Source organism: Aedes albopictus, chromosome 2, assembly GCF_035046485.1.
Source record: "Aedes albopictus strain Foshan chromosome 2, AalbF5, whole genome shotgun sequence".
NCBI lineage: Eukaryota > Metazoa > Arthropoda > Insecta > Diptera > Culicidae > Aedes > Aedes albopictus.
In genome coordinates, this window is record NC_085137.1 from 180,893,101 (window position 1) to 180,915,896 (window position 22,796).

A 22,796-nucleotide genomic window follows, 5' to 3' on the forward strand; every position below is an offset into this window, starting at 1 on the left:
TGGAGGCCCTCCGTTTAACTCCAAACTGATTGACATCTGGAGTCAACAAGGAATACATGCTTTGAAAAGTCCTCCGTATCATTCCTCCAGTAATGCCCAAGCCGTCGTCGTCTAGGGGGTTTTGGAGAAATTTCTGCTTGATCCTAATATAAGAGGTTTGGATATTGTAGATCAGAATACGCGCCAAATGCTGCCGAAATGCAAGACAAAGAGAACTTTTACTGCCAACTGAATGCTGTCGTGGACAAGATTCCGAAAGGTGATATCAAGATGCTCATGGGTGACTTAAACGCAAAGGTTGGTTCCGACAACTCGGATCATGAGGACGTTATGGGACGCCATGATCTCGGAGAAATGAGCGAAAACGGAGTGTCTCTACCTGGTGTTCATTGATTACGAAAAAGCTTTCGATAGTGTCAATCAGGAAAGTATGCGTGGAGGCTTAGGCACAAAGGTGTCCCTGAGAAAATCATAAGCCTCATTGAACCACAGTACAGGGCATTTTCGTGCAGAGTATTGTACAACGGTGTCTTGTCCGATCCCATTCGAGTCGTTGCTGGAGTGAAGCAAGGATGTATAATATCACCGCTACTGTTCCTTATCGTAATCGACGAGATCATGGTAGGTGCGATTGATTATGAATTAAACCGTGGGTTGCTGTAGCAGCCCATTACCAATTACCATGGAACACCTAAGCAAGCGTTCGATTGGTACCCAGCAGGACATCGCAGCAGAGGCAAACAAAGAGGCTCATGCCAACGCAGCTTTAACAACGAAATAAAGCAAGCCGGCAGAAATTAGATCTGGCCACAGGTCAAGGCGATGGCGGGAAATCGCTCAGGATGGAAATCTTTCAATTTGGCCCTCTGCACCACCGAGGGTGCTCAGGACTGTAAGTATCATAAGTTTATTTATCCTTTATATAACGAAGTGGAGCATAATTTTCAACCCCCTACTCAATAATCACATATAGGAAAATTTGTAACCGACCAGACACCTTCTTCTTCCAAAAAAAGGCGCACTGCTTTTGGAAATATAAACGCAAATTCAAAATTTTGAGTTAACAATAGGATTATTTCGGCATTCAATAAACCCTTCACGAACAAAAAATTCAGTCAATTTCAATTATAAGTTCAAGTAAAATAAAATCTTTGAAATTTTACAACATACCTGTTAGCACAAAGGTAACAATTGATCCATTCAGTACGAATTGGCCTTATGCTTCGGTACGAAATTGAATCCCTCCGGAACCGGCCCGAGCAACATTTCACTGAAAAGTTAAAAATAATTATTTTTATTTCTGAATTAAATAAGTGAAACATACCTCAGCTTGACCCAATCCGCACTGTTTGGCGAAGCCATCAACGTTTCTAGATCGTCACGACCCCGGAACGGTTCAGGCCGTTGGTTAATCTTCTGTGGTGGCCTCTCCAGCAAACCGGAGGGAACATATCGGTAAAGGAACGATTGCCACTCTAGTAAAAATCTGCAGAAAAAAAGTAAACGGCGGCAACATGTAAGGAAAATAGCGCTGACATTGCATTGCAAATACCTACCGTCTTGTATTCTCGACACCCTTGGTATCGCTTCCCCAATGTTCCAGTCCGTAATTTACATAACGTTTCAACATATCCATCCGTTCACTGCTGGACGGATCCAGGGTTTTTTGCTCCTTGATTTCCTGGAACACCCACGGCTTAATGAGGGCTCCCCTTCCGATCATCACACCGGCCAGTTCCGGAGCCCGTTCCTTGGCATCCAGGTAATCCTGGTAGCAAAAAATGTCCCCATTTCCATAGATGGGGATGCTCTTGACCTGTTGAGCGCACTGTCTGATGTAATCCCAGTCGGCTTTCTTCGTATAGCGCTGCTCTTTGGTTCGGCCATGAATGGTCACCAAGCTGGCTCCCCACTCTTCAAACTTCGGCACCAGCTCGTGCGCTACAAACTTGTTGGCGTAGATTCCCATACGGGTCTTCACCGTAAATTCCTTGTTATAGTCGGCCAATATTCTGGAACAACTCTGAATCATCACTTCCAGAACGTTTCGTCTGCGGAGCAATGCACTGCCTCCTCCCTGGTTGAAGATCAAGTCGATTGGACACCCGAGGTTCAGATCGATGAAGTCTACGTCGGCATTTTCGGCTATTACCTACGCGTGAAATGACATTAAGCAATCTTACAACCCAAATGACCCAGAGAACTTACCTGCGTTGCGTACGACACCAACTTTTGACTGTGCCCACAAATCTGCACTCCGAACAAATCCTCCGATGGATGTCGCTTCGTCAGTGCCCATTCCTGCATCATGCCGTTTATAATCGGCAACGAACAGGCCATTTCGCCGCAGGTAATGTCCACCCCGTACTCCTTGCAAATTCTTCGGAAAGGGAGATTTCCCACCGTCGTCAGCGGACTTAGGTACAATTTGTCCTTAAAATTGATCTTCCGCCGTTCTTCACTGCGCAGTTTGATCACATCCTCATCGGTACATGAGCCAATTGGCTTGGCTTTTGGAGTACCGTCGCCATTCAACCCCTCCCCATCCGCGCTCTTGTCTTCCTTTTGCAGCCGCTCGAACTTTGCAATTATTTTGTTCGCTTTGCTATAATTGTAGCTCTTCTTACGCAACTGGTACTGCAGATCGAACTTCAGGCAGGGACTGACAAGACTAGAGTTCTCCCGCTTGACCCCTTCGTCAATCTTGTTGTTCCATTTCTCATCCAAATGGGCACTGGCAAATCTGCACGTAACGCCAAAGTTACAGTATCCCTTCAGCGAATAAATGTAGCATGTTTCTCCGATATCCTTCGGTTTCAACTGCATGAACTGGTCCAGATCGTGGGAGAACCTGCATTGCGGATTCTCGCATAACTCGTCGCTCGACTTTCCCTCCAGCAGACTTTTGCAAAGTCGAGCATCGTCCTTCTCTTTGAACGGCAGACCCCGATGTTTGTTCTGTCCTCGATTCTTTTTCTTGTCGAAGCGCCCCTTCTTGGACGGCGGCTCTTCCGTGCCATCCGCTGAGGTGGCTGACACTGCCGGTGGGTTGTCCTCGGGTTTCTTTTCCTCGGGCAGCCGGGGAACCAGGAACCTAGAGTAGAGGAAAAATGTGATGCATTGTTACCGATATCCCAGATTACTACTTACTCTGGTTTGATGTAGCATACGGTGTCATCCATAACGAGCAAACTAAAGAAACCCTGAACTTCGGAATCAAGAATCTACGCGACTGAGTCCGCGCGAAGAACCGGCCAATTTTAGCCACGAGCGCCGGCGACGGTAAGCGAAAAAGGTAAACAGATCACGCGTGCTTTTGACGTTTGTCTTTTGCCTCGGTTTCGTCAACAACTCGAAACAGATCTAATCGAGCACTGAACCGAAACATCGTTTGCGTTTCACTCACCAAATGAACCCGCAAGGAATCACGTACACTCAAAATCATTACAAATCGTAGTAAGTTTAAATTTTAACCGTTTTTATCATTTTGATAATTTACACTACACGAAAAGAAATTTAATTATTTTCTTCATAAGTTTTAATCCATGTTTTTCATTAGATACACCCTAATTCCTTTCATAACATCACCTTATTACACTCATGTTAGAACCTAATATCAGTTATAACATATCCTTATACCATGTATAAGTTTTGTGTTATGGTTTAAACACAGACAAACAGACGTAACACTCTGATAATTCCCATCGTACACCGATTCAACAGTCTTTTTCAAAATTGGATAGTTGGCCAACTTTCCAACCATGGCGCTCGCATCGTTTTTGTTCGAGTTTGACGTTTGCTCACTACCGCCACCTAGCTGGTGGTCGGCCAAACATAGTAATTTTAGCATTGGGCGAATATGATTCCGTGACTATGATTTGAATCGAAAAATGTTCAAACTGTTGCGTCTGTTTGTCTGTGGTTTAAATATATAAGTTTTAACTAATACTTTTGTTAAGATTGTGCTTTGAAAAAAAAAACTCCTTCATGAACCAAACGTACCGTCGTATTTTCTAACGGAGGAAGCCATTGTTGCACGTTTTCTTTCGGAGCTAGCGAATTAAACTGATTAGGGTTTCTGTGGCAGCATCATAGACAGAGATTACGGTAGATTGCGGTAGGTACTAAAAGTACATTATATTTATCAGTGAAATAGCTCATGAAATTTTCCTCTTTCACAGTCGAAGCCGGCAGAATCGTAACGGTAGAACTCATGAAAGCATCGGCTGAATCGGTGCTTCCTTCCATTCCTTGCTCCATCCCCGCATAGTTCCGTCTTCATGGCCAACAAAACACACGTCCCCCGCATTTCTTCAGCTGAATCCTTGAACGCTTGCGGCCGCTATCGCTTTCTGAGTGGATCAAGCAAGTGCTCTAACATCCTCTCAAATTCGCCATGAGATGCCTAGATTATGATTCCAAGAAGGCATACCGAGGGGGCCTGATTGGCCTGATTTTCCGGGACCAAGATCCGGACTATTTTTTCCAGTGCTGAAGTGATTTTATTAAAAAAAAAAAAACATTATGCCAATGTTGAATCTTTTTCTTTCTTTCTGTTTTTGAATATGAAGAAACAAATAAATTAGAACCAATAATCAAAACATACGATAATAAACTTCATTAGATGTGATGAATAAATAATATAACACTTTCTAATACTAGTCATTACAAATAGTGAATGACATTCATAAGCTAAACTTATACTTTTTATTCATTGTGTGTTATGCCTTACATTACATTTTCCGATATATTCTATTAGGAAAACGAAATGGCAAAAATGTATAACATTTTCTTATACATTCGATATGGAAATTTCTTTTCGTGTAGGCGTAGTATAACAATTCAGTAACAAATTTTGAAAACGACGTATAATCAATGGTGTAGCATTGATTATACGTCGTTTTCAAAATTTGTTACTGAATTATACTTTTCTAAATTAAAACCTAAACTTAATCAGATTTATACTGGATAAGTTTTCTCATTGTATTCAAAAACAAATCGGCCATGTCAGTTGTGTTATTTGCGCGTTTTTTGGTCCCCGGATAATCTACAAAAAAAAACGGAATGTTCCTGCCAGCTTCAAACCCATTAACGGATTGACGGTAAGTTGGTTTCTCATTTCCGGTTGAACAAATTTTAAGAACATTGAACTTCGTTTCAGAAACTTCAATGGAATCTCTGCATCGAAATCGTATTTGTGCATGATCCGGCCTGTTCCGGCAATTTAATCCCGCAAACCAGGATGTGGAAAGTGTGCAACCGGCGGATCGTGCTGAAGTGTGACAATCTGTTCAGCATAGTGGAAGATTTTTGGAACCGTGCGAGTACTATTTCCACCGACTGTTGGTACTGTTTGCCCGTCAAGTGCCAGAATCTTATTCTGGATGGAAGTACAAGTTCATTACTCGGAGCACGATTGGATGATAGTGATGAACCAGTAAGATCGATTTGAATTTGTGCTGTTGGCCATCTCCAAGCATCTGTGTTGTTTTAAATACGAATGAATAAATTATTGGTCGTAATCTTTAATTTTGTTTTATTTTGGTTAGGTTATTACAAAAATAAAAACAAGAACAATTTCTACGCAAAATAACATTAATTCAGAGTTAAACTAGCCTAGGTATATCAATCTTATACTGGATTACGTGTAAGTCAAAGTTATACTGAGCCAGTATGATCTGCATTTAAACTTAGCTTGGGGTCAACCAGGTGAATAGTGAAATAGTGTGGGATGTATACTATTTAGTATAGATTTTTTTCTGAGTGTATTGACCAATCCAAATTCCTGTGTGGTAGTGGTTTGTGTTCAGATTTCCCGTGTTAATCTATCTGTAAGAACTTTGTAAACATCTTTTGTTCTCCCGTATATGGATAGGCTTGTGATAGGTTTCGTGAGATAAAATTTGGAGAACTCAATATGACATCCCTATAGGGCACTGCATGAAATTCGCGTCTTCTCTTTCACTCTTACAGAAATTTTGTAAACAACAAGGCCAAGAAACGTCAAAATCCCATACAAAATCAAAACAATGCAGTGCCCTATAGGGCTCTGCACGAAATTCTCTCCCTCTCTTATCGCTCTTATTGAGATTTTGTAAACAACAAGGCCAAGAAATGTCAAAATCCCATACAAAATCAAAACAGTGCAGTACCCTATTGACGATCTTGCGCCAAATACGACGCACAGGCACACACTACACGGAGAAACTGAAAAACTCAAAATTAGGTACTTTTAAACTTAATTTTGAGTTCTTTTTCATCTCCCTTTTCATGCGCTCTTTCTGTTGTTGTCAGAGAGTGAAGAGAGAAACAGCCCAACTTTTGCAGTTCCGTGCGTCAAGCCAACGCTGAGTTTCTAGCACAGTACTCAAATTTGAGTGAATACAACCTAGTCAAAATTTGGGTTGGGTGGAAAAAACTTAAAATTAGGTATTTTTTTCACATGGAAGCAAGCGGGAACAACCCAACAAAAACATCGATTCCATTAACTCAAAATTGGCTTGACGCACGCAACCCCGAAGTTGGGTGGAAAGAACTCACTTTTGGGTAGTTTCGTCTCTCCGTGTACGCGGAACCGCCAAACTACCCAAAATTGAGTTTTTTTGACGCAATCCCATAGTTCGGCCCAATAAGGGCCGATTTCTTCACCTCGGCTTAACTCGTAAGCCAGGCTTTCCCATATAGTTAAACCTGGCTTAACGCCTAAGCCAGGGTGAAGAAATCGGCCCTAAGCCAAATTTGAGTAAATCGATTAAACTCACACTAGGTAAATTGCCTTCACCTCCAGCAAAAACATTTACTTAAGAGTAGGTAAATTCAACCCAAGACTCCCCCTCATTCAACCCAAATTTGAGTAAACCTGCATTTACCCAAAATTGGCTTATTGGGCTCAAGGACCCCCGTTGGGTAGATGCATCTCTGTTTGTTTTTGGGTAACAAGTTTATTCGATATACTCAGCTTTGAGTAAAATCGACCCAAAAATTAGGTAGTTTGATTTGTCCGTGAAGTTCAGCTCGATATTTCCCCCATCTTTTTACTGAGTTCTCAACAGCAGATTTAACTCGGTACGCTCGGTTATCCCTTTTGCTGAATATTACGCATTTCCCACCCCACTGGACCCCTTTCGCAGTTAGTATAAGTGCGGGATCGTAAATAAAACTGCGATTTTGCATCGAATCGTGTCGGTGTCTTCTGCGCACTTATGCATTTCAAAGTGCTGAATAAGTGCGCAGAAGACACCAAAACGATCCGATGCAAAATCGCAGTTTTATTCACGATCCCGCACTTATACTAACTGCGGAAGGGGTCCAGTTGGGTGGGAACTGCGCAATACTCTCTTTTTTTTCTCTCCCTTATTGGCACAGACCTAGGTCCATAGGGCACTGCATTGTTTCGATTTTGTATGGGATTTTGACGTTTCTTGGCCTTGTTGTATACAAAATTTCTGTAAGAGTAAAAGAGAAGGAGAGAATTTCATGCAGAGCCCTATATCGACTGAATACTCTGTAAATAAGTTACCGAGTTCTGCAAATGAACTGTCAAAAATTACAGATGAACGGTAAATATTGATTACCGAGTGTATTATCAATTTGGTTGGAGATCGAAAAACTTTTTTTGAGAAAAATATTTTTGTTTATTTTGGGATGTTTACAACTTACATCGGAAGTGACGTGTATGATAGTGCATCATTGAACGCACACAGCGCACTACACCCGGCACTGAAAAAAAGTGTCGCTAGTCGAAAAGTGTCACTAGTCAAAACGTCGCTATTCGGTTTGGTGCTGGCGCCATAATACCGAGTTAAATCTGCTGTTGAAAACTCAGTAAAAAGATGAAAAAATTACAGAACTCAGCGAAAATTTTACTGAGCTGGAAAATCAGAATCTTAGTGTGCAAACAAAATTGGCCCACCACAAAATATGCACGCCGGTTTCAGCATACATTGGTTGATGTCGCCGCTACAGTTTTCCAGTAACGGAACGTTATTTTGGGGTGGTGTTTCGGCTAATCGGTTTGTTTATGCACTGTTTCCTTTGTTGTTGGATGTGTTAACATTGTGCTGTCAAAGATTGAACATTTGCACGATCGTCGCGAAATCCTTGCAAAGCTCAATATTCCCACTCAATAGAGTTTTGCATCGAAATTTAACCTCAATTTTCTCTCCGAGAAATAAAAGAATGGCAACGAATGGGAATCAAAACAAACCACCGGAAAATGTCAAAATTCGTGTGGGAGAGAAAAGGAAGGGACGAACGAGAATGAACCAAACGTTCATTCGTGACGTCATCTTGCAGTATCCTAGGATTGTTTGCAGCCAACATCAATTTGGGTTCCCCCATTGACAACCCGGATAAAAAATTACCATTCATTACATGGTAAATATTATTAACAAATGACTGGTTTTATTGTTCACAATAAAACACATAGTAGATATATTGTTACTTTTTACAATAGAAATCAAGCCCATATAGTTCGTACAATAAGTGAACATTAGCTTTTTTAGTGACTGATTGATTCGATTGTTTTTCAATAGTTCTATAATAATGTAAAGTTACTATCAGTAAAAATTAATTTAAGTTGTTTTTAAATAGTTGCAAAAGTGCCTGCAAAGTTCTCATGGACTTTTTATTAAAAAAGAGTTTATTTCTCAATTACACTTAAAAACAATTTGTAACAAATAAATAACAATAAGTATTATTGTTGCTTGGACCATGTTTGTATAATCAAATACAAAATCACTTTACATATTTTTTATAGTTTTCGTTTTAAATTTGAGTACAGTAGATGTTTCGGTTATCGAATGTTGTTCGCTAAAACTGACAGACGTCAAGCCGTGTTGGCAGAGGAAGCTCTCAATGAATAACTGAGGAAGTACTTATAGAAAACTAGCTGAAAAGCAGGTTTAGCCAAGTGAGGATGTTAAGACAAGAAAAAGATGAACAATGATTTTTCTAATGTTTTCCAATAAATTAAAGGAATCTAGTAAATAGTAAACTACCATTGATAACAATACAAATATAATTAGTTTAATGGGGTGAATTGAACCGATGTTAAAATAAACATGCAATAATATTTGTTGTTATGTAAACAGATTTCGCCTTTGAAAAACCAAAGAATTCATATTTCTCGGTAACATTTTTCTCCAGCATTTACAGATACTAATGGCCACATGAATTGTGAACGATTTATGGTAAGGATCATACGACCAGAGGTCTGACTTGTGATATTTGGCAGTTATTTGAAAAGATTGAAGATAGATCTTATCAACAGCTGCCAAGCAATACATACCATCTGGTCTATGATCTGGACCATGATGTCTGGACAGACATCAGAGTGTTTGATTCTTATCATAAAATGTGCATATCATTCTGGCGGACGTTAGTGCTCGTAAATGCTGGATATAAATGTTAGCGGGAAATATAAATTCTATGGATTTTCAAAAGCGAAAACTGCTTACAAATATAACAACAAATATTATTGTATTTTTATTGTAACAACGATTCATTTGACGCCATTCAATTAATTGTATTTGTATTTTAAGAACAATTAAAAAACATTAAGATATATTGTTTTCTTTTGAAAATTGCCCTAAAAATGTCTCATAAAAACACAATACATTCTATTGTTTTTCGCGAAAAAGTGTATGAAAATTTTCTCAAAATTTTATGGTTAAGATACATAACGACCACCATTTTTTATTGTAAAAGTGCCATTTACCATTCGCCGAATGGTATAGAACAATAGGGGTGATGGTGAGTGTGTTGTGTAAATTACAATATGTTTAATGGTGAATATTTTTCGAAAAAATGGTGTTGTAACAATAAAATTTATCGTATTTTTATGATACTTTTTATCAGGGAATGCATTTGAGTTCCCTAAACATTGGTACAAAGGCGGGAATCGAAAACGTGACGTCATCGCACCCTGCTCGGCACCCTGGTGCAAGAAACTTGTCCACGATGACGTCACACGCCAACGAACAGCAAGATGTTGAACATTTGTGAATGAGCCTCTGTGCGAATTTGCCCTGTCCTGCTCACTCCCACAGAAAATTTGAAAACACCGCGCACAGTAAAAGTCACATTTGACTTTTACTGTGCGAACTGTTTTCAAATTTTCTGTGGGAGTGAGCAGTACGCCAGATTCGTGCAGAGGCTCATGAGCCCACGTCTTTTTCCTTTGGTGCACCCAGGCCCCTGGCATGAATGAAATTTATCGTAGCCAACATCTAACTGCCTTATACTCATATTCGTGCAAATTGAAACGAGCGTGTAATCAAAAACGCAGCTTTTGTTTGATGTTGTGAGCCACACACGAAATCACATTCACAATGCGTGTTTGCTGGGTTGCTTTATTCAACTAATCGCATGCTCCTATTAGTGTACGTGTACCTATAAGTGTACGTATTAATATTAATTAAAGCGAGTTTGAAGTGTTTTGTGATCATAAGGGAAGATTCAAAAATTACGTCCATCGTTTTTCGGGATTTCTAGACCCCCCCTCCCCCCTCTGTCACGCAATTTCCCTATACCCAATACACGTACTGTCACACTTTTCTAGACACCCCCCCCCTCCCCCAAATGTTGGACGTAATTTTTGAACGTTCCCTAAGAGGTGGAAAAAATGATTCCAAAAACTGATCAACAAACCAAAAAAAAAAGTTAAACAAAAAATTGTTGATGTTGATGTTTTCGCATTTGACAGTGGGCGCTATTTATTAGCGCCTGTCTACCATGATTCCAATGCATTGATATAGGCCGTGTCAGGGGCCTGGGTGCACCTTTCTCGATCGAACTCCTGATGGTCACCCTGTCACACTGTTCTGAAACTGATCTAATTTGAAATATGATAGGTAAACAAAACTGAGGATAAACAAAACCGGCCGTCCCGTTTTATGTTTTGCCGGATTTGTCGAATAAGCCGAATTAATAGAATTTTATTTTAAATACCTAACAACCTATAATCAAAATTTGCATAGCTGAGTAACAGAAATAAAGTTTAATCGGTTGTGAAGGTTGGCAGGACGAATTGGTTGTGCGGCAGTATATCCCCGGGTAGGTATATAGGTACGGCTTTGTAATCATTGTTTTTTGTCCTTACCACCAATTTACTTGCAGAGAAACAATGGAGCGCTCACAACAAGAGCCGTCAAAGAAATTGAAACCCGCAAAACCGAAGAATCATAAGGAAAAGGAAGTTCCAGTTAAAAAAGATGACTACAAGTACAATGAATCGAACAAATTGCCTCTCTATGGAGTAATTATCCGATGGGGTAAGTGGTAAACGAGCATTTTGGGGATTATGGAATAGTAAAGCTAAATTACAGTCATTACACAATTGTGGGTCACCACCACAATTATGTATCAAATTCATTGCTGAATTGATTGACTATAGACAGGCTATAAACTATAAATAATGATTGGGTTGATAAGCAAATAAAGGTTGGTGAAGGTTTGGTTTACGGAACGTCCATGAATTACGCTTAGCAAAATTCTACATTTTCAACCTCATTGAGCTCTTAAGATTCGCCCGGCATTCTTCTAACATCCGGTTCTCAGATCCACATCACATGCTTTTTCTGCTTGGTGTAACGTCCCCACTGGGACTAAGCCTGCTTTTCTACTAAGCTCTATGAGCGCTTCTGAGATTTTGTAATCGAGAGCTTCCTCTGTCAAAGGCCATTTTGTATGTGTATGTCGTGTGGCATACCCAAGCAAGTGAAGAACATTTCTTGTATTACGAAAAGTTTCTGGACCAACCGGAAATCGAATTCGTTACCCTCAGCACGGTCATGCTAAGTTTCTACAGCTTGTAGCTATATGGACCCCACGCCCACATGTTAAGTCGTTGCTTAGTGACTTTAGTACATACTAGACTACATAGTTTTTTTCATTGTTTCAGATAAGAAAGTGAAATATACCAACAAGGACTTGTTGAATAAGTTCGAGAGCAAACTGATTCCGTTCAGATCCCTTTCGAAGGAAGCTGACAACGATATTGCCGTGAAATCATTGCCTCGAAAACCGCTGCCGTACATTCAACGTGTTTACCCGAGCAAAGCCATCGTAATGTTCAGCAACGGGGAGTCAGCCAATAAGTTCGTTGACCTACACCAAGAGGACAGCGGTGGATTTCGAGTTTACATTCCTATGAGTTTCGTTTCCACCCTTGGGGTGGCTCGTTTCGGAAAGTTCAACTCCAAGTTTTCCGAGCTCCAGGAGTGTTTTTCCGAAGACTACAAAGTGCTCCAGTGGCGCAAACGACGCCTAAACGATGGCAAAACAGAAGTCACGATCGCCATTCAGGGGTCGGAGCTTCCCGATTCGATGAATTTCAAGGGAGAGACTATTCCGTTCGAACTGTACAAACGTAAACCGTCTTATTGCGTTCGTTGCCTCCGGTACGGCCATCGGACAAACGACTGTATGAGTAAACCGCGTTGCGGCGTGTGCCTACCGGTGAAACCGAAATTGACTCACCGGGAATCCAAATGTGGCAAAATCAAACGCAATCCGAAAATCGAACGGTGTCTGTTCTGCGGCCAAGGGCATAGCATCGGAACCGAGGGCTGCATCGAGCACGTCCAGCAATCTGAGTTCAAAATGAACCTGGTGCGACACAAGATGGACTATCTGTCCGTGCTGGAGAAGGATATACTGCCGGCGATCCGAACCACGGCGGTCAATTCAAACCGAATCTGGCTGGATTGATGGGAACTTCCTCTGCGACTTCGGTATCTGATTGGGACAGACTTCATGACAAGTTATTGGACTGCTTTAATTGATCAGTAGGTACAAAACAACCGGACAACAAAAAAAGATTATAAAAATGTTGTTTGTTGAAATAATCGAGACTATTATAAGTATGAACTGCAATTAACTAGAGCCTTTTTATGCATTTAATGAAATTTCTTTTAATTATAACATTTTAAATGTAAAAATATACTGAGAATCATCATCATTTCCGAATATCATGTCCATATGAAGCCTTCCAAAACCCAATGATTTTTTTTTGTTTGCAAATTTGTAAAGAGATTTTCCATCAATTTTAGAAAAAAATGATCGTAAGATTTTTCTTACATGAAAATGAGCAGTTTTTGCGTGACGTAATTTATAAACGCTCCCTAATCTGGATATCCGTGAATTGAACGTTTTTGAAGAGTTTTCAAGTGAAATGCTCGTTTCACTTGAACAATGTACAGTCGGGACCCGCTGGTCGGGGGTTTAATAGTTGGGTGATTTTTTTAGTTGGGCCTCCGTTACACAGAGGTCCAATTTTGAGAAAAGCTGGCAGAAACTCAATTTTTGAACATGTCATATATGGGAAACAGTATATTGAGCATCACACGATATACACATGCAAAATGGTCATTGGCAGCGGAAGCTCTCAGTTAATAACTGTGGAAGTGCTCATAGAACACTAAGCTGAGAAGCAGGCTTTCTCCCAGTGTTGTGTACCAAAATGGTAACGACATCACAGCCCTGTAGCTCGCATGATAGATTCAATATCCATCATGACGATGGTACGGTGGGCGCGTAAATTTTATTGTTGTGCTCCCGTTGTTGTCGATCAACAAAGCCCAACGGGATCGGGTGCAAATTAGCAGCAGCAGCGCGATGCTGCTCGCGCGCATCACTTTTAATATGTAATAAATGTAAATAGTTATCGTTTCAATAAAGTTTAATTGTTTTATGTCCGCGAGTGTTCACGATCTTTTGGTCACCAGAAAACCCAAACCTCAGGACATGAAACCCAGTGAGGACGTTACGCCAAGAAGAGAGAGAGAGAGTATATTGAGCATTTATCCATAATACCAGGAGCACTAACTGGCATTTAAAAAAATGGAAAATATTGATTTTGTAACTTGTTACAGCACTGAATAGCTGTACGAGTAAAGTACAATTCCGATTAAAATATTTACCATGCTTGATCGTATTATTCAGTATAAGCGAGATTTCGTCTTTAATTTTAGCACCCTATTAATCTTTTCCATATTTTTCGATGCCATTTGCGGTTATCAAGTAACCATGCGCGTAACTAGAGCGCATTTGCCCCCCAGCTGCAAAGTCGTACCGTCAGTGTACCAGTAGCCGCTCACTCTGGCAAAAATCAAGTTTAAACGCATAAATACACTCTTTTCGGTTCTGATATTCTTGGACAATATAAATTAGAGGAGAGCAAAGCCATTTTATTCAATATTTACCGGATAACATAAATTTTAAAAACAAAACAATGAAATTTTTTGAGCGGCTTATTGGGCCCAAAAAAGCTGTTGGTAATTTCATGTGCTCCAATAACCGTTCACACAAAAAAATACGTCAAAATCGTAAAATCTACCGATTTTAGTACACAGTTTGTTTAACCCCTATTATACACTCCTACGGAACAGGAAAAAATAATTGTAAAAACATAGAGTTGCAAAAATAATGCACTTTTCCGCAAAAGTCTATTTAAAAGATGGCATAACTTTGTTCGTAAGCGGAGTTAGGACCACTTTGGTCTCACACCAAATGTCATAAAATCATACTTTTATGAAAAGTTTTACATAAGTCTTGATTTGTATCTGAATGTACTTAGCTTGGACTAGCATAAAATGGAAAAACATTACAAATTGACTTAACAGTCATTCAACAGATGATGTTTTTCTGCGAAACTGGCCTTAGATGAGCGGAATCTGGTACCCTGATGGTACACGCTGGCTGTAATGCATAACAAGCGTGTACGACATTGGAGCTGAGGGGCCAAATGCGCTGTAGTTACGTAACTGTTTTCGTAGGAACAAAAAAAGCATGCCTCTACTACACTGATAAAAATATCCATATTGCTATTATGTGTCAGCTACTATGGATTTTTGCAATTAGATTTCACAAATAGTAAAAATGTTCCGTACACATACCTTCAGATGAACTCTCAACTTATTGGACGTATGTGTGGCTCTTATAAAATTCAATTATCTAGTATTTACTTTTGATCTTCAATGACTTATTTATTTCATTTGCAAAATTTAATGATTTTTGTTGCATCCTTCATCGATATTTTCAATTATTCTTTTTTTATTTTGCACAAAAAACAAAAAACAAATGAATCAATCTAGCAGTTTATTTTTTCACTCACTTTATACAATATGTTTGTCTTTGCAATACACATGATTGTAATACACATCTTATTCTTTAGCCGGCAGCAGATGAAAAAATATGTTGGGGCCACTTGCAGCGATGAGAATTTTGCTGGCATGATGGTACCGTCGTGTGGGGTTCTACAGCCATAAATTTGGCGATGAGTCTAATCAACTGCAAAGGAAATTAAAAGGAATTATGCTTTAGAAGAGAGGCTTTTAACGATTTATCAACAACTTACCAGCAATTATTCCCGCAAATCCCTGAGACAAAGTCCACCTACTATCTGTGTTCCTATAACACGTTTAACCTTCCGTAACTCGCGCGGTTGACTACCTGCGTCAGCACCACGCTAATGCTGAGTACAAAAGGCGAGATTTTTTCAACGTGTTGTACAAAATACAACAGCGCGATCGCTCGAGGGTTAAAATTCTTGCTGAGGAACGTTGCTCAATGTCTGGTTTTAGGTTCGATCCTTCCAGTCACTCTGAAATAGAAAAATGTAATGTAATATAGCAATATTCAATAAAATATCAATTATTTTATATTTACCCGCACAATGTTTCAGCTACAAAGTTCACGGGAGACGTAGGTTCATTAGCGACTATGAACCTCTGTACGAATTTGCCCTGTCCTGCTCACTCCCACAGAAAATTTGAAAACAGCGCGCACAGTAAAAGTCACATTTGACTTTTACTGTGCGCGCTGTTTTCAAATTTTCTGTGGGAGTGAGCAGTACACCAGATTCGTGCAGAGGCTCATTTGAAATTATGTGTGATATTTTATGGATTTTTACTATAAGGGATGACACATAAAACTGTATCTATTACACCAACAAAATTTATGTGTGGCGGTTATAAACGTCGGAATGAACTCGGTCCATTCGGTTATGTGTTTTCACACATAAATAAAATCATTAAATTTTTTGATTATATGAATAACTATAAATCACTAGTGTGACATACAGCAGCGTTTCTCAAACTATGGGTCGCGGGCTGATTTTTGGTGGGTCGCGAATGCTTGGACGATATTATAATAAAATGTCTTAGTTAACTTATATTCAGTGCTGAAAAATTCATTTCGTCATAATCACCTACAGATCATTTTAGAAGCTGAACCTGAGAATATGGTATATTAAAAGCTTGTGCAGCTAGACCAGTTCTGTAAGAAAGTCACGGAAAAAATGCTATTTTCGAATATTTAAGGTAAATGTCACGGGCTACCTTCGAAAAATGCCAATGATATTCACGGTGAATATCATTTGGCATTTTTCAAAGGTAGTCCGTGACATTTACCTTAAATATTGAAAAAATAGTGGTTTTTCCGTGACTTTCTTGCAGAACTGGTTTGACTGCACAAGGTTTTCATATCATATACCATATTCTCAGGTTCAGCTTCTAAAATGAGCTGTAGGTGATTGAATTTAGATATGACGAAATGAAATTTTCAGCACTGCTTATATCAAATAATTCTGTAATCTATTTTTAATTTACAAATACACTCTTGGAGAATGGATTGAGTCACTTCTAGAAATCAGGATCCTGCCTAATTAATTTATTCCAAGATTTATATTATAACTAACAGACTAACTGCATAATATTGTCGTCGCGGTTGAAACCCGAAGTTTCCCCACACCCGACAATCGAATTTTCTCAAAATCTATACATGAAACCTAACGTCGGACGTAGTGCGCTGGATAGCGGACCTGGCCCTCTATCCAGCGCTCTGTGCCCGACGTACGTCCGACACACGGTTTAGGAGAAACATCGATTTTCGCGTGTCAAAAATTCCGATTTTCAATTGCACGAACAATATTTAATGTTGAAACTACTTTCTGCGTTCTGAAATCGATTCTGAAACTCGCTGAAAATATGAGATTTTAATAAGAAGGTGTAAGATTCAGGTAAAATTTCAGATTTCCTTAGTGGTATGGAAAATAATGAGTTTAAGTATTGGCTTGCAGTTTGCATTTTTAGTTAGATTTATACGCCCAGTTCAGTACGTAGAATTTAAAAAAAAGATATCCCAAATCTCGTCAAAGAACCAACGAACGCTTGGTTTTATTCATCAAACTATCTGATTATTCCAACCGAACTTCTGCTAGATTTAAAAAATCTGACCTTTTGACAATTTCAAAACCTCATCTGACTAATCTGACCATACGGCAACATAATAATTTTGAAAACTCCACTCGCCGTAAATACAAATCAAAATTTTCAACTGGATCTGTTTGGAAGGTTCTGCAGAAGCATTAAATTAAACTATTTTTTTCAAAGACTTTGTATAAATTCTATGTTCTTTTTATTTCTTAAATGTGTGATAGAATACCTAAAATGTGTGGTGTTCACAAGTGTTTCATGAAGCAGACTGATTAAATTTGAATAAGAAACTTAAAAACATCTCCTAAAGACAAAAAGTTAGCTAAAACGATCACTAAGGCACCTTAACCTTATTTTGACAAAAATGAAAGAATTTCTGTAAATTAAAAAAAAAATTGCCAGATTAAGTGCTACCGGAATGTAAGCTAATCACGATACGAAGACGATAAAATGTATTACAAAAGTCAGTCAAAATTTTCTAAAGTGCTGTTTGCTATGAAAATACGTGCTGGTGGGTCGCCAAATTCTATAGCAATCAATAGTGGGTCGCAAGCTGAAAAAGTTTGAGAACCCCTGACATACAGTATTTGCATAGACTTAATAGTATTAGTTTTCTTCCAAATTTATGGTTAAACTGTTCTCTAATCATTTGCTATGCAGTGAATTGTCTGAAAAAGTGAATAGTATATTGACCATATCCTTTGTATTGCGAAAAATTTGTTCGAGAAAACGAGCGATTTTTTATGGTAACCAATCTTAACCGCCTATTCCACTTACTGTAAATTGGCGGATTATCATTTGTCAAACTAGCAAATCTGTACATGGTATGGTTATCTTACTGTTATCTCGCACAGTCTGAGAAATGGTTCAATGACAATTGCTAATGGTTATCTACAGTATAAGAAACGTTGCGTTTACAGTTAGTGATTAAGCGGGATTAGATTAGGCCAAACCAACGAGGGTAGACGGTATTAATTTTCACGGGTTAGGACGCTACCTTCTGTCAAAATTTCATTCATTAAAACGGCCCGTAAAATGGACTATACCTAGTAAACATGGTCCGCAATATTTACATCGCACCACTACCGAAGTTAGGGGCTGTCCATTAATTACGTGAGGGAATTTTAGCGATTTTTCGACACCCCCTCCCCCTTGTAAGGTTTTTTGTATCAGAACCCAAAAATTTTTGTATGGCGCGTAAGATTTCTCAAACCCCCCCCCCCTCCCTCCATAAACCCTTACGTAATTAATGGACAGCCCCTTATATTATGGCGCCAGCACCAAACCGAATAGCGACGTTTTGACTAGCGACACATTTCGACTAGCGACACTTTTTTTCAGTACCGGGTGGGGTGCGCTATGTGCGTTCAATGATGCACTATCATATACGTCACTTCCGATGTATGTTGTAAACAACTCAAAATTAGCAAAAATATTTTTCTATAAAAAAGTTTTTTGATTTCCAATCGAATTCATAATAACTATACCTATAGTCCGGCGCACGGATTTGGAGAATAATCCAACTTCGCTAGTCGAAAATTCCGGGTTTCAACTGCACGGAGAATAATATTACGATCGAAGAAAAAACAATTTTTTGAGCGATTCAGACAAGGAATTTTCCATGCATCAAGATATTTAGACAGAGAAATTCCTTCTGAACTGCAAATATTGAAATTTTTGCCCATATGCCCGTCCCAATGTGCTGACCGTGCCGCGGCATCAAGCGTGCCGCTTGAAACAAACTCCGATGAAGAAACAAACGTCAAATCAAAATTCGCTTCTCTTGTGCCGCATCGATTTTGTTTTGGTCCGGTCCATTTTTGCTCCCCTTTTCGGACCAATCGGTGCAGAAAAGGGTATCAAATCCTGTACGAAACGTAATCCAAATCCTCCGGCGTAAAACTAATATGTCCAACCTGCAGCGCGTCATGATGAAGTCCCGCCTGCCGCCAATGTGTCCAAATCCAAAGTTTCCCAAGCCGACGTAAGTAATTTATATGGTTTAAATTTTCTGCGGGTGATGACCTTGAATGCCAATATTTATTTATTTTATTGGTCACTTCTCAGGGACCGCGGGTTTCGCCGGCAAACGGACTACAATCCAATCATGTGGAGCGAGTATTTTACCGAGAACCGCGATGTGACCACAAAGAATGGCGTGTTCCGGGTGTACTTGACAGACAAACCGCGCTCTCCCGGTCCGCTGCTGGTGATGCTGCACGGAGGAGGATTTTCCGCTCTGTCCTGGGCACATTTTAGCGTAAGTTGAGGGTATCGCTGTTTGCATTTCAATATTAATTAACTAATAATTTGCAATAATTCTTTTAGATGGAGATTTCAAAAATTATACACTGCCAGTGCTTGGCCATTGATATCAGAGGGCATGGAGACACATCAACTGAACATGAAGACGATCTTTCTGCGGAAACTTTGGCACAGTAAGTGATCTTTTTTATTTGATTTACTTCACAATTCAGATTGAATAAAACTCTTTTTCCAGGGACGTGGCCGATGTTCTGCATTCCATGTATGAAGATTCTGCACCGCCGGTGATCCTAATTGGTCATTCAATGGGGGGAGCGATTTGCGTCCATGTGGCCAACATGGAAGTTATCAGCAGTCTGATCGGAATCGTGGTGATCGACGTCGTAGAGGGAACCGCCCTTGAAGCACTGGCCAGTATGCAGAGCTTCCTGCGTTCCCGACCGAGCACTTTCAAAAGTATTCAACATGCCGTCGAGTGGAGCGTGCGGAGTGGACAAATTCGAAACATTGAGTCAGCGCGGGTTTCGATGCCTGGCCAGATTGTGAAGTAGGTCTATGGGGAATTCGTTAAAACTAATTAAATCTTATAGACATATTTTTCCGTAGCATCGAGACCGGAAAACTTTCCACCAATGAACTCCCACTCGCCGAGGAATCTCTCGAAGGGCGAACAAAGTTTGCCAACCCCAACGCCATAGCTGAAGACGGTGAAATGCCATCGCCAGCCGATAGAGATGGTCCAGCCCCCGCTGAAGTCCCCGTACCGCCTGCCAATCTCAAGAAGTACACCTGGCGAATCGACCTATCCAAGTCGGAAAAGTACTGGGAAGGCTGGTTCCAGGGACTTAGCCAAAAGTTTTTGGACGTAAAAGTTCCCAAACTTCTGCTCCTGGCTGGAATCGACAATCTTGACCGAGCTCTGACGGTTGGCCAAATGCAGGGTAAGATATGATGGTTGATCACCGACTCCGTTCAACACAAATATTAAGGACAGACTTGTTAGAATCCCAAAATGGCCGCCACAATGGCCGACTTTGGCACCTACTCACGATTTTGAGGGCACAAATCTCTTCGTTAACAAAACCAGCGCACCTGATCTTCTTATTTTAAGCCTGTTACGAGTGAGCAAGAACAGAATAATGAAATGCACTGTTGTGTGAAGCTTGTTTTTTGAGATTTGTGCGTTTGAAGTTCTGAGGCACTGTTGAAGCGGGATTTGAAGACGTTTGTCCTTAATCCTTATACCGATTTTCCTAGGTAAGTTCCAGCTACAGGTGTTGGCCCGATGCGGACATGCCGTTCACGAAGATAGGCCCCACGAGGTCGCCGAAGTCATCGGAACGTACTTACTGAGGAACAAGTTTGCCGAAGCGTCCGGCGAGGGCCAGTTTCTCAAACACATGCCAGCCTGTTGAATTTTTCGGTAAGATCTTAAATGTACGAAATGTTCTAGATTGAATACAAAACAAATTAGACAGACTTATTCGAGTCAAAGCAGTTTCCTAAATAGTGGGAGGCGCCTTTAGTTTGTTCGGATTTTTTTCTCGTGTATTTTTCCGAAGTCGGTTTAGGTTTATTTATAAAATTATATTAATTTATTTGCATCACAAATAATGAAAGTCAAAAGTATATGTCATTTCATCCGAACTTTCATGAAGTTTTAAGTTTAGTGTTGTCGGAGCCCACTATGAAGTACAGTCTTCGATATAGTCTATTTTACGAAACGACAACAGTGTTGATATTCTATTCTATTCTATTCTAGTGCTTGCACAGCCAGTATTGAAAAGCATCCTGGAAATATCAAAATTTCTTCTGATATTTTCTTGTCAGTATTAATATTTGCAGCATATCATTGATGTGATACAAATATTAAAATGGCCAGGCCCACTGTGCAGACTATTGGACTGAAAGATAATTCAAAAATATAAGGCAATCAGGTTATCCACTTATGAATGACATGATTGACAAACCTTTTCGAATTGAATGAAGGAAGAAACGGGGACAACCGTACCAACCGTTTCGGTGTAGGGGATTGATGTTTGAACATAAAATCGTTGGGAGTGGTGCTGCTAAGAAGGTTAATGCACACTCCGTTATAGTTGAGGTATCTTCTCCTGGGATGGGGCACAGGCATTTGTCCATGTGTCCTGGCTTTAAAGCCTAGGCTTAAGCGCCATTACTCGCTCTCTGAAACGAAAAAGAAAGAATAATGGTCCCATTCCCGAATATACAAAAAACTAAACCCATTATAAGGACAACCAAAATAGGAAATCACTACAAATATGTTAGTCTATCACAGTAACATGAAATGATTATTTCAGAGAGTCATGTCATGATTTACCAAAATCTATAAATTCCTGAACCCAGGTTGAATGTGCAAGATGACCGCATCCAAAGAACATTTATCTTTTCTAAGCTTTCACAATAGAATAATAGCATGAAACGAACTCACCAATCTCGATGTTTATCCATCCATTGCTCTGTTGCTAGTGGCACCTGAAACACTTCACAAACACTTTTTACGTCCTCGAGAACAAAATGGAAACAAACTGGCTACTGATTGTCACCACCAGCCAATTTTCTTCAGAATCAATTTTTCAACATGAACATACTAATTGAATTAATATTTTACCACCCCATTCACCGACCTACACACACGAATGGTTCAGAATAAGATTATTTATTTGGTACATAAACCAAATTTTCCACACATTTTTTTCTGAATTTCCGATGATTTTCTTCGTTTGCTACAATTCCGTAATTCTTAAACTGACCAAAGTAGTTTCTCAGCTAAACACACGACGAGTACTAGCTCCAGATCTGCCAGAGAAAAGTTTGACACTACCGGGCGCGACGAAGAGAAAAGTAATAAAACGACGACCAATTCCGACGGAAACATTATTACATTAAAAAAAAATCACTTGCCAGCGGTGGCCAAATGTCGGTATGTTTCGAACCGTTCAATCACAGTTTTCTTCGAAGAACTGCCAATTTTCATGAAAACTCGCCTTCCACTTCCATCCACTTCGCCGGATGGTACTTGCAGCTTCACCTTCAACCCAACAGCTCCATCCAAATACAAATTCGTACACAACATTGATTTTTTTCTCAATTTTTGGACAAATAAAGTTACACAAATTCTCGGCCGAATCTAAAATCCGCGAAAGTGAAAAAACGTGACAGCAAACAAAAAACTCAACCGTCCGCGAGCGCCGCCTACCGCGATCCTTCTTTAAGGAAAGATCGAAACGACAACAGTGTTGATATTCACGCTAGTTCGGGAATACCCATTAAATGGGTTCAAAATACCCATTT

At 39.8% G+C, this 22,796-nt stretch overlaps 3 protein-coding genes and 2 long non-coding RNA genes across 5 annotated transcripts; 3 read left to right on the plus strand and 2 right to left on the minus strand.

The window, feature by feature from the left end:
• Positions 1-1,110: 1,110 nt before the first annotated feature.
• On the minus strand, positions 1,111-3,366 carry LOC109409261 (tRNA-dihydrouridine(47) synthase [NAD(P)(+)]-like). Its single transcript, XM_019682679.3, has 5 exons — positions 3,151-3,366; positions 2,209-3,094; positions 1,557-2,152; positions 1,325-1,486; positions 1,111-1,270 (listed from the first exon to the last, which is right to left on the minus strand). Exons 1-5 carry the CDS (start codon positions 3,180-3,182, stop codon positions 1,201-1,203), a joined length of 1,746 nt encoding a protein of 581 aa, XP_019538224.3. The 5' UTR covers positions 3,183-3,366; the 3' UTR covers positions 1,111-1,200.
• Positions 3,367-4,925: 1,559 nt separating this feature from the next.
• LOC134286172 (uncharacterized) lies at positions 4,926-5,529 on the plus strand. Its single transcript, XR_009996857.1, has 2 exons — positions 4,926-5,102; positions 5,162-5,529. It is a non-coding gene; the product is annotated as an uncharacterized LOC134286172 (long non-coding RNA).
• Positions 5,530-11,118: 5,589 nt separating this feature from the next.
• On the plus strand, positions 11,119-12,963 carry LOC109419589 (uncharacterized). The gene is made up of 2 exons (XM_062847748.1): positions 11,119-11,273; positions 11,903-12,963. The coding sequence occupies exons 1-2, from the start codon at positions 11,126-11,128 to the stop codon at positions 12,709-12,711; spliced, it is 957 nt and encodes a 318-aa protein (XP_062703732.1). The 5' UTR covers positions 11,119-11,125; the 3' UTR covers positions 12,712-12,963.
• Positions 12,964-15,082: 2,119 nt separating this feature from the next.
• Positions 15,083-15,431, minus strand: LOC134286173 (uncharacterized). Its single transcript, XR_009996858.1, has 2 exons — positions 15,359-15,431; positions 15,083-15,291 (listed from the first exon to the last, which is right to left on the minus strand). It is a non-coding gene; the product is annotated as an uncharacterized LOC134286173 (long non-coding RNA).
• Positions 15,432-18,956: 3,525 nt separating this feature from the next.
• Positions 18,957-21,006, plus strand: LOC109409264 (protein phosphatase methylesterase 1). The gene is made up of 6 exons (XM_019682683.3): positions 18,957-19,200; positions 19,284-19,476; positions 19,545-19,654; positions 19,717-20,028; positions 20,088-20,422; positions 20,739-21,006. Exons 1-6 carry the CDS (start codon positions 19,124-19,126, stop codon positions 20,894-20,896), a joined length of 1,185 nt encoding a protein of 394 aa, XP_019538228.3. The 5' UTR covers positions 18,957-19,123; the 3' UTR covers positions 20,897-21,006.
• Positions 21,007-22,796: the final 1,790 nt, after the last annotated feature.